General features: G+C 39.6%; 1 protein-coding gene across 9 annotated transcripts in view; it reads left to right on the forward strand.

The window, feature by feature from the left end:
- Window positions 1–13880, forward strand: part of LOC132815081 (focal adhesion kinase 1) — a 557743-nt gene that overhangs the window by 435918 nt on the left and 107945 nt on the right. For all 9 annotated transcript variants that reach the window (XM_060823816.1, XM_060823815.1, XM_060823817.1 and 6 more), the window contains 3 exons: window positions 4306–4406; window positions 8876–8991; window positions 10967–11067. In XM_060823816.1, the coding sequence (XP_060679799.1) occupies window positions 4306–4406; window positions 8876–8991; window positions 10967–11067 (318 nt within the window). The remainder of the gene's footprint in view (window positions 1–4305; window positions 4407–8875; window positions 8992–10966; window positions 11068–13880) is intronic.

The raw sequence follows: 13880 nt of genomic DNA on the forward strand, positions 1-13880 counted from the left end.
GTTGAAATTATATATTGAAAATGACCTGGATTGTTTGTTAAGTCTCTCATCTTTTAGAATGAACATGTTGGTTTCAATTCTTTCAAATGTACATCGTATAACTTTTTTTTAAAGTTACATTCTCAAGTGAACTTTATCTGGAACCGACTTGACACCAATTATTAATGCATTTAGGGTGCGAGCTGTCCTGTGTGAGACTGTCTGTGCAACAATGTTCAGATTGATTCTAATCTTAAAAAATGAATTTACAGAATCTTTTTGAGCAAAATAAAATATTCTGCAAGTACAAATTCACTGCACAAACGCATATGTGTGTGTGTGTGCGCGCATGTGGATGGGTGTGTGTGGGGTGGGGAGCGTTAGAACCAATCTGAACATTATGGCACAGACAGTCTCACACAGAGCAGCTGACGCCTTAAATGCATTATTTTGGCTGACATGTCACCAATTGTTAAAGTTCATTTGAGAATGTAACTTTTAAAAAGTTCTGCAATTTGCATATGAAAGAACTGAAGCCAGCATGTTCGTTCTAAAAGATGAGAGACTTAACAAACAATCCAGTCTTTTTCAATATATAATTTCAGTTACATCACACTGTAAACTTTTGCTATAAATTCTGTGTCTTACGATCTTATACTCCACAACCACCTGATGAAGGAGCAACGCTCCGAAAGCTAGTGCTTCCAAATAAACCTGTTGGACTATAACCTGGTGAAGTGTGATTTTTAACCTAGATCTAGGGTACATATTAATAACGGAATAAAAGATCGGCTTGACTGAAAGCAAAGTGAATTCCTAAGTATGTAAAAAAAAAGATACCCAATTTAGTAGAGTTCATATTGTGTGTATTGGAATCTACATATATTAATATACAGTTCTTTGCAGGCAAAAAGAATGTGTTCTGCGAAGTAGTCTTCCAGTTCGTGTTTGTTTTTCCCACCACAGAGGAGTCCATATTGTAAGCAATGAATACAGTAGGCTTAAATTGAAAGTAGTAAAAAGGTAAATTGTTGTGCCATCTGGAAAGAGAATTTGGGGGCTTGGGCAGTAAAGAGCTAACAGGGCAAGCATTACACCACCAGAAATTGCCTAAAATGGTGTGATTGAAAGATAATTAGCTTTTGGGGGAAGGGGTTGTGATAGAGTGGATCAGGATGTCCCTTCTGAATGCTGACACTAGAGAGGAACAGGAAGATACTTCTGGTGGAAGTGTGAAAAATGATGGTGGTTAATTGTTTGTACGTGGAGGCTGGTGGAAGTGCAAAGTCAGGAAGAGTGGAATCCTGCCATTACTCTGGCACTTCACCTAACGATGGAGCAGAACTCCGAAAGTTTGTGATTTCAAATAAATCTGTTGGGCTATAACCTTGTTTTATGTGACTTTTGACTTTGTCCACCCCAGTCCAACACTGGCATCCCTACATCATTGTTCTGGGAGGATGGAGAAATGGTGATGGCAGACATGCACAAAATGGGTTAGACCCAGTTGAGGTGGCAAGAGACCCTTAGTTGAGGAAAAAGGAAGCACTGTTATGAAAAGAAATTTCAGCAAAACAGATGTAATGATGAAACTGGGAGAAGAGAATGGGGTCCTTAAAGGAAGTAGGGTGTCGGGAGGTATAGTTGAGATAGTAAATAAAATTAATGAACAATTTTGCTGAGGAAAGTGGTGAGTATTTTAGCATAGTTCTGACTCTACCTTGTGGCTTTGATGAATTAGAATGTGAGCCATGGGCCAGACAAGATGCTACCTCTTATCTTAGCAACAGTAATGTCATTATAAGATAATGAGCATTCTCCACATTTGCCATTTATCAGCCCAAAACTGGATGTTGTCCAGTCTTGGTATACGTGAGCATAGACTGCTTCACTCTGAGAAATTGTGACTGAAGTTCAGCACTGCCAAACTATCAGCAATGCACTCCAATTCTGACCCCGTAATGAAGTGGAGATCATTGATGGAGTATTTGAAGGTAGTTGGGTCTTAGAGTTGTTAACGTTCTCTTCGGCAGTGGGTATCATATTTCAACATATTAACTGACTTCTAAGTACTAATTATTACTGCATGGTTACTGTGAGGCATTAAACCTTGCTGGATATAAAAGATCCCATGATGCTATCTAAAGTGTGTGCTGTCACTGAGCCTTCCAGGGAACATATTAGTTGTTGCATTAATCTATGTTAACTCATTTCATCTCAAAAATTTTGATCTATCGTGGTTGCTTGGTGATCTCCTAGGAATGTCTTTGGGGCAATGTAGTGGCTCAGTGGTTAGCACTGCTGTCTCGCAGCGCCAAGGACCTGGGTTCGATTTAAGCCTCTGCTGACTGTGTGGAGTTTGCACTTTCTCCCAGTGTCTGCGTGGGTTTCCTCTGTGTGCTCCAGTTTCCTGCCACAGTGCAATGATATGCAGCTTAGGTGGATTGGCCATGCTAAATTGTCCATAGTGTCCAGGGATGCGTAGGTTGGATGGAATAGCCATTATATTAGAGTTACAGGGATAGTGGAGGAGGGGAGTGAGTTAGGATGGGATGCTCTTCAGAGAGTTGGTGTGGACTTGTTGGGCCAAATGATGTGGTGCCACAAATAGGGATACTATATAAAAAAACACTTCCATAGAAACATTCTATGTGATAGGATCCTGTATAATTGCAATTCATTTTTGTGCAGAGCAAGTGATGAAGGTATCACATCACCTCAGCGATAACTAGTACTCTTTATTCCTAAAGAAAACAGTATTTTGTGCACTTTTCTTTTAAAAGTATCTTTCCCCAATCATTTGTTAATTGTATTTCAATTGTGTTTAATTATTAGCAAGTGAGGGGCATTAATTGTGGTTTCACTTAGGCACAAAACAAAAGCAACTACTTAAAACTGGCTGATTTAGGTGGTGCCTGATTTTAGTGTTTACTCTAACTAGATGTCAGACAGGGAGAGACCTCTAATGGTGCATTGATAATGTCCCTACCTCTGAACTGAAAAGTCTGGGTTCAAGTCCAGGGTTCAAGATGTGTATTAAATCTCTGAACAGGTTGATTAGAAAAGTAGGTTAATTACAAAATGTAAGACTGGGTAGAATATTGACTTTAGTACATTCTTCAGTACTTGGCTTATTCCTAGACGGTGTACTCTAATTTCTTATATTGTTTCCATTTGAAGATGACACACCTTCTGTTTGGCATTTGGACTTGTATTTAACCACTTTATGTCACTAGGTGATAGGAGTATTGCTGTCTTCAGTTGTGGGTGGAGTTATATTATCAGTTGCCACTTCACATGTTAAATCAGAATTTACACTTCTATCCTGGACACAAGGTTGTGGAGATGCCTTTAAATAATGGCGGGATTGTGTCATTTCACTGGAATTTTGTTTTGATTTTGTAATTCAGCTGTGAACAATTGTTTACAAAATAAACTGATTGTTTTGACCATCAGTGCATTCTTCCTAATTGGCCAGTGTTTTGTATTGAAAGGATTAAACAGCCATCAGATGGTTCAAATTAATTTCATTGGCTTCAGGGTTGCATTAATATTTTGCATATGCATTTAATAATTATACTCCTGCTTAGACATTTGACATGCCATTCATGTAGGGGTTCTCTGAACATTTTTGGTGAAATTTTGTGTTTGCTGTTTAGGCACAGAACAACAATGTTGGGTGATTTGAATGGTGGTTTTTTCCTACATTGTCTTCAAGGAATAATCAAATGTCTGCCATACTTTTTCTGATGGCTCAACTGAAGATGGAGTTGATGATGGCAAGAATTGCATCAGTGCAAAGTAATATTCTGCCATTATGTTGTATGGTATTTGATGTACAGGTTGATATAATTGATGGAGATGTTTAGACCAATTCGTGTTGGTTAATTTTTAGTTTTATTTCTTGAAATGAAATCAGAAATCTAGCAATCTCTTTGGGAGAATCTGTCCATGTTGGTTTATTTTAATCTTTGAAGACAAAAATTGATAGATTTTTGTTAGATCAAGTTCGCAAAAGACATTGTGCAAAGGCAGATAATGGAATTAGTATGTAGATCAGCCTCAGTCTAATTGGCTGGTTCAAAGAACTTACACCCGAAACCCAATTCTCTTGCTCCTTGGATGCTGCCTGATCTGCTGTATTTTTCCAGCACCACACACTCGACTCTGATCTCCAGCATCTGCGGTCTTCACTTTCTCCTGGTTCAAAGAACTGAATGGCTCCTGGATCTGATATTCCCACTGCAGTATTGATCTTCCTCCTTTATTCTGTTAATAAAACATGTCTTTGCCAAAAATAACAAATGCTTATTTCCTTTCTTAAAGTGACAATGCGGCAGTTTGACCATCCTCATATAGTGAAGCTGATTGGCGTAATTACAGAAAATCCAGTCTGGATAATTATGGAACTGTGTACCTTTGGAGAGGTATGATTGTATTCACTGATAGATTTGTTCAGGAACATGTATATATTATGTAAGGGTCTATCTGTTGTTAAACTATATATTAATTTAGAATGAGATGGAATAGTTCAGGATTGGCAGCACATATTTGCAAAGTAGATATGTATGACAAATTTAATGGAATTCCTGAAAATTAAGAGATTCATCTGAAGAATTAGAAGGAATATTCGCTGGATGATTTATACGTAAATTAGCAAACACCATTTAAAAGGATGAGAAGATTTAATTAGAGAGTTGTGAACCTAGGGAATTCACTCCCACAAGTAGCTGTTGGGGCCAGTTCATTAAATATATTCAAGAGGGAGCTGGACATGGCCCTTGTGGCCAAATGGATCAATTGATATGGTAGTGCAGGCTCGAAGGGCCAAATGGCCTACTCCACTTATTATGTGTGTTTCTATGAAGGTAGTTTATTGACTCTTTAAAAATTGTATTAGAGTTAAAATATTTACCTATCCTGTAGAATATCCATATCCTAACAATCTTATGTGTACAAAAAGTGATTATCTTAAATTTATGCCCATTATTTAGTGAATAGTGTCTGGCAATTCGGTGTAATGTGTCAAGCGTGTGGGTGGAATAAGCTTGCCTTAGAGTGCTAGTTTGCTTCTTATTTTAATTGGGCCTGTAACAAAAACAAAGGTGATCAAAACATTGCAACAACTACTGAGACGTTGCCCTGTTGAACATCAGAAATCATACTTGCAATCTGACAAGGACAAAACTGGTATCTCCGGCTGAACACATCTACCTTGAATTTCAGTGTAGTTTCCAAACTGGAAAATCCACAACTTATATCAACCTCCCATTATTGGCAGATTCAAGAGAAATGCCATGAACTGAAGAGGCTACTGTATATCGCCTTCATTGTTCTCACCTAAACATTTGATCATTGGAACAGAGGCAGACTCGTGAAGCTTCTGGAAAAAAATCCATTGCTGCACGATGTGATCTGCTCTTGAAATAATGGATCAGATCAGTTATGTGGAGGATTATAACAGAATGTTTTGTGATCCTCACTGGAGTCACTGAGAGTTCTTGCACTCTAATTCGCTGCCATATTCATCTCCGTTGTTGCCATATGTCTTCAGGTCATCTGCAGAGGATATCCACCAGAATTGAGAGAAATCTGATCAACCTTGCTCACTTTAGATGCAAGACAAGGATATACCAAGTCCTCACGCAAGAGTTACTCTACATGGTGGACACTCCACTAGTACTCCACACTGCGAAACATTTCAGTAAATGAAACACTATTGGGATTGCAAGGCAAATGTCATGGAACAGGATGTTGTCATACTACCGTCTGTCAGCTTTGATGATATGAGGTTGTTGACAGCTTCACCGACCTCAGTTCCACAAATACTAGCAATCTGTTACTTCATACTGAAATTGACAGGTGCAAGTTATGAGTTGCAACTGTTACGACAAAGTTTGAGAGTGTAGAATAACAGTGATCAGACTGAGAACACTACATTGTGAGTTTATACAGTCATTGAGGTGTACAGCACGGAAACAGACCCTACAGTCCAACTGGTCCATGCCGACCAGATATCCTAACCTAATCTAGTCCCATTTGCCAGCACTTGGCCCATTTCCCTCTCAACCTATCCTATTCATATATCCATCCAGATGCCTTTTACATGTTGTAATTGTACCAGCCTCCACCACTTCCTCTGGGAGCTCATTTCATACATACACCACCCTCTGGGTGAAAAAGTAGCCCCTTAGGTCCCTTTTAAATTTTTCCCCTCACCTTAAACCTATGCCTTCTAGTTCTGGACTCCTCCACGCCAGGGAAAAGACTTTGCCTATTTACCCTATCCATGCCCTCATAATTTTATAAACCTCCATAAAGTTATCCCTCAGCCTCCGATGCACCAGGGAAAACAGCCAGAGCCTATTCAACCTCTCCCTATAGCTCAAATCCTCCAACCCTAGCAACATCCTTGGAGATCTTTTCTGAACCCTTTTCAGTTTCACAATTAAGTTTTTATCTTCAGTGCACGATCTACAGTGGATGACCACTGCAGTTATTGTGGGTATGTTTGCTGAGCTGGGAATTTGGTGTGCAGACATTTCGTCCCCTTTCTGGGTGACATCCTCCATGCTGTGGAGCCTCCTGTGAAGTGCTGCTGCACTGTGTCGGTTGGAATTTATTTGGTTCCGTTCCTGCTGCTTCCAGTTGTTCATTGCAGTGGTTGGCATATTGCTGTCAATGTATTTATTGATTGAATCAGTGAATGATTATGAAGGACTTTAGCCCGAAATGTCTTTTGTCTTGTTCCTCGGATGCTGCCTGACCTTTTGGGATTTTCCTGCGCCACACTTTTCGACTGTCTGGACGAGTGCCAAACTTCCAAGATTTCTCTGGCTACCCTCTATTTATCTTGTCCTATTATTGTTGTCTCAGTCAAATTTGTGGTCCTTGTTGTCTGGGTGTATCAATACTAAGGATAGCTGGTTGTGGCATTTAGTGCTAGTTGATGAATGGCGATCGCTAATTGTCTGCTTGTTTGACCTGTATAGTGTTTTGTGTAGTCCCTGAATGGAAGTTTGTACACCACATTTGTCCTGCACATGGTGGGTAGGGTCTTTTGTTCTTTCTGGTGAGTTGTTGTCTAAGCATGGCTGTTGGTTTATGGCTGTCATAAATCCGATTTGTCGGAGGAGTCTGGCTGTCAGTTCCAAGACGTTTTTTATATAAGGTAGAGTAGTTAATGTTTTGGGTCATGGCATGCCCTCGCTATGTTGTTTGTTTGCCAGGCATCTGCGGAGGAAGTGCCGGACAAACGTGTACATTCCATGCAGAGACTGCACAAAATACAATCGAAGACAAACAGGCAGACAGCAATCCACGTTCATAAGCATCAACCAGCCACTAAACGCCACAACCGGCTATCCTTACTATCTATACACACAGACGACAAGGACCACAAATTCATCTGGGACAACACAACAATAATAGGACAAGCCAAACCAAGGGCAGCCAGAGAATCTCTAGAAGCATGGCCATGGTCACCATGAATAAACATATTGACCTAGAACCAACATACCAGCCACTGCAACTAACATCAAGAACCGGCAACCAGAAGCAGCGGGAATGAAACCAAATAAATTCCAACCGACACAGTACAACAACACTTCAGAGCTGAAAATGTGTTGCTGGAAAAGCGCAGCAGGTCAGGCAGCATCCAAGGAACAGGAGATTCGACGTTTCGGGCATAAGCCCTTCTTCAGGAATGATGAAGGGCTTATGCCCGAAACGTCGAATCTCCTGTTCCTTGGATGCTGCCTGACCTGCTGCGCTTTTCCAGCAACACATTTTCAGCTCTGATACTCCAGCATCTGCAGACCTCACTTTCTCCAGCAACACTTCAGAGGAGACTCCACAGCACTGAGGATGTCATCTAGAAAGGGGATGAAACACCCAGCAAGCCAAATTCCCAGCTCGACAGACATACTCACCACCACGGCAACTGGCACCCAAGCTAAAAGTCTTTGTGCCACTGTATACTCAAAAACCTTGCATGTAGTGTGCTCCTGGGTGATAATCTCCAAGTGACTATACCTCCAGTGCTAGGATACCTGCAAGTGAGACGTGAAGATGGCTGACACCAGTGACTTCTGGGGATTGACTGGCGGGGCCGTGAAGAAAGCGAGCAGAATCTAAAAGCTTAGCTGACTGAGAAGAGGACCCTGACAAAAAATTGCCAGTGAAATGTGCACCTTTTCAACCCATTATCTTGCTTTGCAGCAAATGCAAGAGAGACTGCCATGCAGAATGGGCCTCCTGAGCTGCACCAGATGACGCTTAACACAGAGTTGACCACAAAGGTCAAGACTATCTGGATTGGAAAATGCAAACTATTGTTTTATAAAATAGGAAATTAACACAAACCCGAGATACTAATGATTCTCCAATGAATGGAAATTCTTTTCATGGTTTGCTTTATTAAATCTGAAAAAAATGAACATATCTCAACCTCATTTGTCCTTATGAAAAGACCACAGTTTTTCTCGACTCTTTTAAATGTCTCTTACCCCTGGCATCATCTGTGATGTCCACCCAGCTGCCACATGTTTCCAGAAGTAAGATGTCCCAAATTGGGCTCAATGTCTTAACTGCAATGTAACCAGTTTGTATAATTTAAAATTTGCTACTTTTCTTCAGACAGTTTCAATAATTTCGTTTGGTGAGTTGCTTACAGGTTATAAAGGAGCTGAAATCAAAAGCCATAATGAGAAGAGATGCTTACTTTTTTAAAACTTAATTTGAATTTAAGCCTGTAGAAAACAGATATGTGACTTGACAAAAACTTGGCAATATGGTGCATTTACAATATTTTCTTTGGTCTATGTCAAAAGAATAATACTTTTAGAATTGCTTTAACAGAAGAATGACTACTATAATTGAATGTTTTTGCCCTTAGTTACGGTCGTTTTTACAAGTAAGAAAATACAACTTGGATTTGGCCTCCTTAATTCTGTATGCTTACCAGCTCAGCACAGCACTATCTTATCTGGAGAGTAAGCGATTTGTACATCGGTGAGTAAGGATGCAGTTCAGTCTGTTTGATGAGAGGAAAGAATATTATAGAAATGTTAATTTGGATGTAGGCATTACTGGCATTACTGACCATTGACTAACTAATGAAAATTGGTGTATTGGTGATTGAACTGGAAACAAAGTACCATTAGACTCTAAGGTTTTACGGGGTAAATGTAGTATTCAGTTGTATAGTATATTCCAAATTGCAGGGATTGTTTTCTGCTTGAAGCACTGCATGTATTTTAAGTGCTTCTTTGCTAGCAGAGTTGAGCAACATTAAATGTTGCACACTTAATTTAGCCTTCAGCAGCATTGACAGGTTTGGGTAAAGCCTTCTGCTCATACTACAGCCAGTGTATATATCCAAACAAAAACTAGAGGAAGATCAAAATGGAAAGAAAGTAAACAATATAATTTAACTTATTCTTGTATATTCCTACACATACACAAAAACAAATTACCTTTTGGAAACAATGCTAAATAAGTGCCCCCTTCTGGATTTTAGATGAAAGACAGAAAAAGAATCCATGTCTGTTTCTTAGTGACATGTTGCCTCAAATAAAAATGCAACATAAAAATGTACAAAGAATTGTGAGCTAGTTTACAGGAAATTAAAGCCTTAAAGCGCTTGCATTAGACATTGAAATGGAGATTAGACTCCGGGAATTACCATTGGAAGAAACTACCCTTCCAACAGATTTCACTCCATCTCAATTTATTTTGACGTCACTGATGTATTCACCATTGAGACTTCCCAGTTGCCTTGACTTGAAGATCTGAACAACAGTGTTTCTGATCTTTTGCTGTGGATTAGGATTATCTCAGATAAAACTTAACTGTTCGCTATTTATTTTTAAACCACATTATTGTTGCACAGAATATAGCTTGTTGTGTTCAATGATTAGAAAGAGCCTGTGTTTACCAAACTATAATATTGTTCTAGTTTTGTTTCCAACATTAATTACAATAAATTTTTTTTTTAGATTACTTAGTGTGGAAATAGGCCCATCGGCCCAACAAGTCCACACTGACGCACTGAAGCGCAATCCACCCATACCCCTACATTTACCCCTTACCTAACACTACAATTTAGCATGGCCAATTCACCTGACCCACACATCTTTGGACTGTGGGAGGAAACCGGAGCATCTGGAGGAAACCCACACAGACACAGGGAGAACTCCACACAGTCAGTCGCCTAAGTCGGGAATTGAACCCCGGTCTCTGGCGCTGTGAGGCAGCAGTGCTAACCACTGTGCCACCCGAAATGTTAAAGACAAGTGTTTCCAAAAAGCACATTTCTAAGAATTCTTCTGATTATGAAAATTAAAGTTGTGAAATTCATTCAGAGGCATATTTAATAAGGACTACACAGCAAAAGTACACCACTTAGAGCAATGTTTTGTTACAAATGCCGGAATAGGATGAATTGTAATCAATATTTGGATGGATCACACTACTTTTCTGGTGTATAATCTATTGTAAATAAAATTGTTAATGGATTATTTTGTAATATTCAGTGATAAGTAACAAGAAGACATTTAGTAGTGCTGGTAGACACCCATAGTTGTCATAAATGAAAGCGGATAAACTTGACATCATAAAAGTGTAAGGTGGAATCTGCCCATGGACTGTGAGATCAGTGGCTTCTGAGCAGTAGGAAAGAATTTAAAGCAAAAATCAAAAATACTTTGCTGAGATTAAGGCTTGTGTTAAATTGAGTGGCATTGCAGCAAATTAAATCCAGTAAATTCTGGACGGTTTGGTTGATGAAACACTTTCAAATTTACGTGCATGAAGAAACTTGTGTATGAAAAGCAATTTAATGGAAAAAATCTCATTATTCAGTGAAAATCATAATGTAATGGTCCTTCTATTTGAAAGACTTGAAAAGGATTTATCTGACCAAATCAGTACTTTTTCTTCAAAGGCTTAGTATTAGTATTTTAATCTGTACTTCTTATTCCTACAGGGATATTGCTGCCAGAAATGTCTTAGTATCGTCATTAGACTGTGTAAAGTTAGGAGACTTTGGTTTATCGAGATACATGGAAGACAGCACTTACTACAAAGGTAGGGATCAGTGTTAATACAAAGCTATAAAATTTGGATAGGGAAACTCTGAAAATAATGTTCTGATGTCTGTGCTTACAAGGAGTCCAATATGTGATGTGTTTTGGTATCAGTTGAGTTCTTGACATAACAAATTGTAAAACTATTGGATTTTATTGTTGGTGCCACAGAATCTGTTCCCATTTATTTGAAATGCCTGAACAATAATCTTACATTTCCCATCCATAGAAAATGAGCATTCAACAGTGAATATGTCCTGTTGATCATTAATACAATAGTAATCCACAGCCTTTGCGTGTGATCCTCCTAAGTAATTATTGTCCACTGGAAATGTTAAAAGTAACATTTGAGTGAGTTGTGTTTAAAGCCATTGTGATGTTCTACAATCTTTTACATCGATTCAGAAGTCACTCTAAGTAAATGACTGCATCTGCAGTTTGCTGTGGCACATTTATGCCAACTATACCCCTTTGGGGGTGTCTGTCTCATATGATAAGGATTTAAGGTGCACAAAAAACTGTGGGCATGTTAATCCATCATTATGACCCTGACCAGTCACTTAAAGCTTTATGCAGGTCTGTTTTAAGTGAGTTCAAATTCAGTTAATTGATCATTGGTACATAATATTTGTGATCAGCAGTCAATTGAAATCTTTGATTATTCTGTTTCTTCTAACTGCACCATTTTTTCAATACTTTTTTTCAGTTGTCTTGAATCCTCTTTGGTTATTTTTAAAATTCATTTGTGAAATGTGAGCATACAGGCTATACCAGCAGTTATTGCACATTCCTATTTGCCCTTCAGAAAATGGTGGTGAGCTATCTTCTTGAATACAGCTGAGTGGCTTGCTGGGCTGTTATCAGAGGATGTTCAACAGTCAAATACAATGCTGTGGGTCTGATATCAGATCTTGGCCAGGCCAGATCAAATAGAATGACTAATCTCCTTTCAGAAAGGAAATCTGTGACCTTGCATGCCAGGTATGCAACTGGGGTTGGACCGAGTTAAAGGTGAAAAGTGTGTAAGGCTTTAATTGAGCAGAAATTACTTGTAGAAATAGTCCACTGAAAACTTGTTATCTCTAAGAATCATATAAAATCTTTGAACTTGTGATGAAGATTTGAGTTGTGTGCTATTTTCTTGATGTGTACTTCTCCCGTGCATGCATGAATAAACTTAAAACAAACCTGAGTCTCATCTGGTCTAAGAAGAAGTAGTTTGTGAGAAGATATGTAGCTCGGGTGCTCGTTGTTGTGGTTCTGTTTGAGCTGGGAATTTATGTTGCAGACGTTTCGTCCCCTATCTAGGTGACTTCCTCAGTGCTTGGGAGCCTCCTGTGAAGCACTTCTGTGATCTTTCCTCCGGCATTTGTAGTGGTTTGAATCTGCCACTTCCGGTTGTCAGTTCCAGCTGTCCACTGCAGTGGTTGGTATATTGGGTCCAGGTCGATGTGCTTATAGAGTGGAATTGACTTCTGATACCATCCATCATGTTGAACAATCACTCCCTTCACCACTGATTAACAGTAGCAGTTGTGTGCTATCTACAAAATGCACTGCAATAACTAATCAAGGTTTCTTCGACAGATTCCAAACTTGCAGATTCTGTCATCTACGAGGACAAGGGCAGCAGCTGCATAGGAATGTCACAACGTGCAAGTTCCTTTCTAAATCTCACTGCATCATAACTTGGAACTTAATCGTTGTTCCTTGTGTGAAACAGCATCTAAGCCCTGCCACTCCCTTACAAGGGAGTATGTCCCTACACCCCAAGGACTCCAGTGTTTCAAGAAGCCCGGTCATCACCACTTTCTTGAGCAATTAGAATGGACAGTAAATACTGGTCTAACTAGTGATGGTCACACCTATGAACTTTTTTTTTAAGTTATACATTTATTTCAAATCAGGAGGGCAAAACGGGGACATGAGATAGCTTTGGCAAATAGAATTAAGGAGAATCCAAAGGGGTTTTATAAATATATTCAGGACAAAAGGGTAACTAGGGAGAGAATAGGGCCCCTCAAAGATCAGCAAAGCAGCCTTTATATGGAGCCACAGAAAATGGGAGAGATACTAAATGAATATTTTGCATCAGTATTTACTGTGGAAAAGGATATGGAAGATATAGACTGTAGGGAAATAGATGGTGACATCTTGCAAAATGTCCCGATTACAGAGGAGGATGTCTTGAAATGCATAAAGGTGGATAAATCCCCAGGGCCTGATCAGGTGTACCCTCGATCTCTGTGGGAAGCTAGAGAAGTGATTGCTGGGCCTCTTGCTGAGATATTTGTATCATCGATAGTTACAGGTGAGGTGCCGGAAGACTGGAGTTTGGCTAATGTGGTGCCACTGTTTAAGAAGGGTGGTAAGGACAAGCCAGGGAACTATAGACCAGTGAGCCTGAACTTGGTGGTGGGCAAGTTGTTGGAGGGAATCCTGAGGGATAGGATGTACATGTATTTGGAAAGGCAAGGACTGATTAGGGATAGTCAACATGGCTTTGTGCGTGGGAAATCATGTCTCTCAAACTTGATTGAGTTTTTTTTAAGAAGTAACAAAGAAGGTTGATGAGGCCAGAGCAGTAGATGTGATCTATGTGGACTTCAGTAAGGCGTTTGACAAAGTGCTCCATGGGAGACTGATTAGCAAGGTTAGGTCTCATGGAATACAGGGAGAACTAGCCATTTGTATACAGAACTGGCTCAAAGATAGAAGACAGAGGATGGTGCTGGAGGGTTGTTTTTCAGACTGGAGGCCTGTAACTAGTGGAGTGCCACAAGGATTGGTCCTGGGTCCTCTACTCTTTGTCAT

The sequence above is a fragment of the Hemiscyllium ocellatum genome, chromosome 4 (assembly GCF_020745735.1).
Source record: "Hemiscyllium ocellatum isolate sHemOce1 chromosome 4, sHemOce1.pat.X.cur, whole genome shotgun sequence".
In the NCBI taxonomy this organism is placed as follows: Eukaryota; Metazoa; Chordata; class Chondrichthyes; order Orectolobiformes; family Hemiscylliidae; genus Hemiscyllium; species Hemiscyllium ocellatum.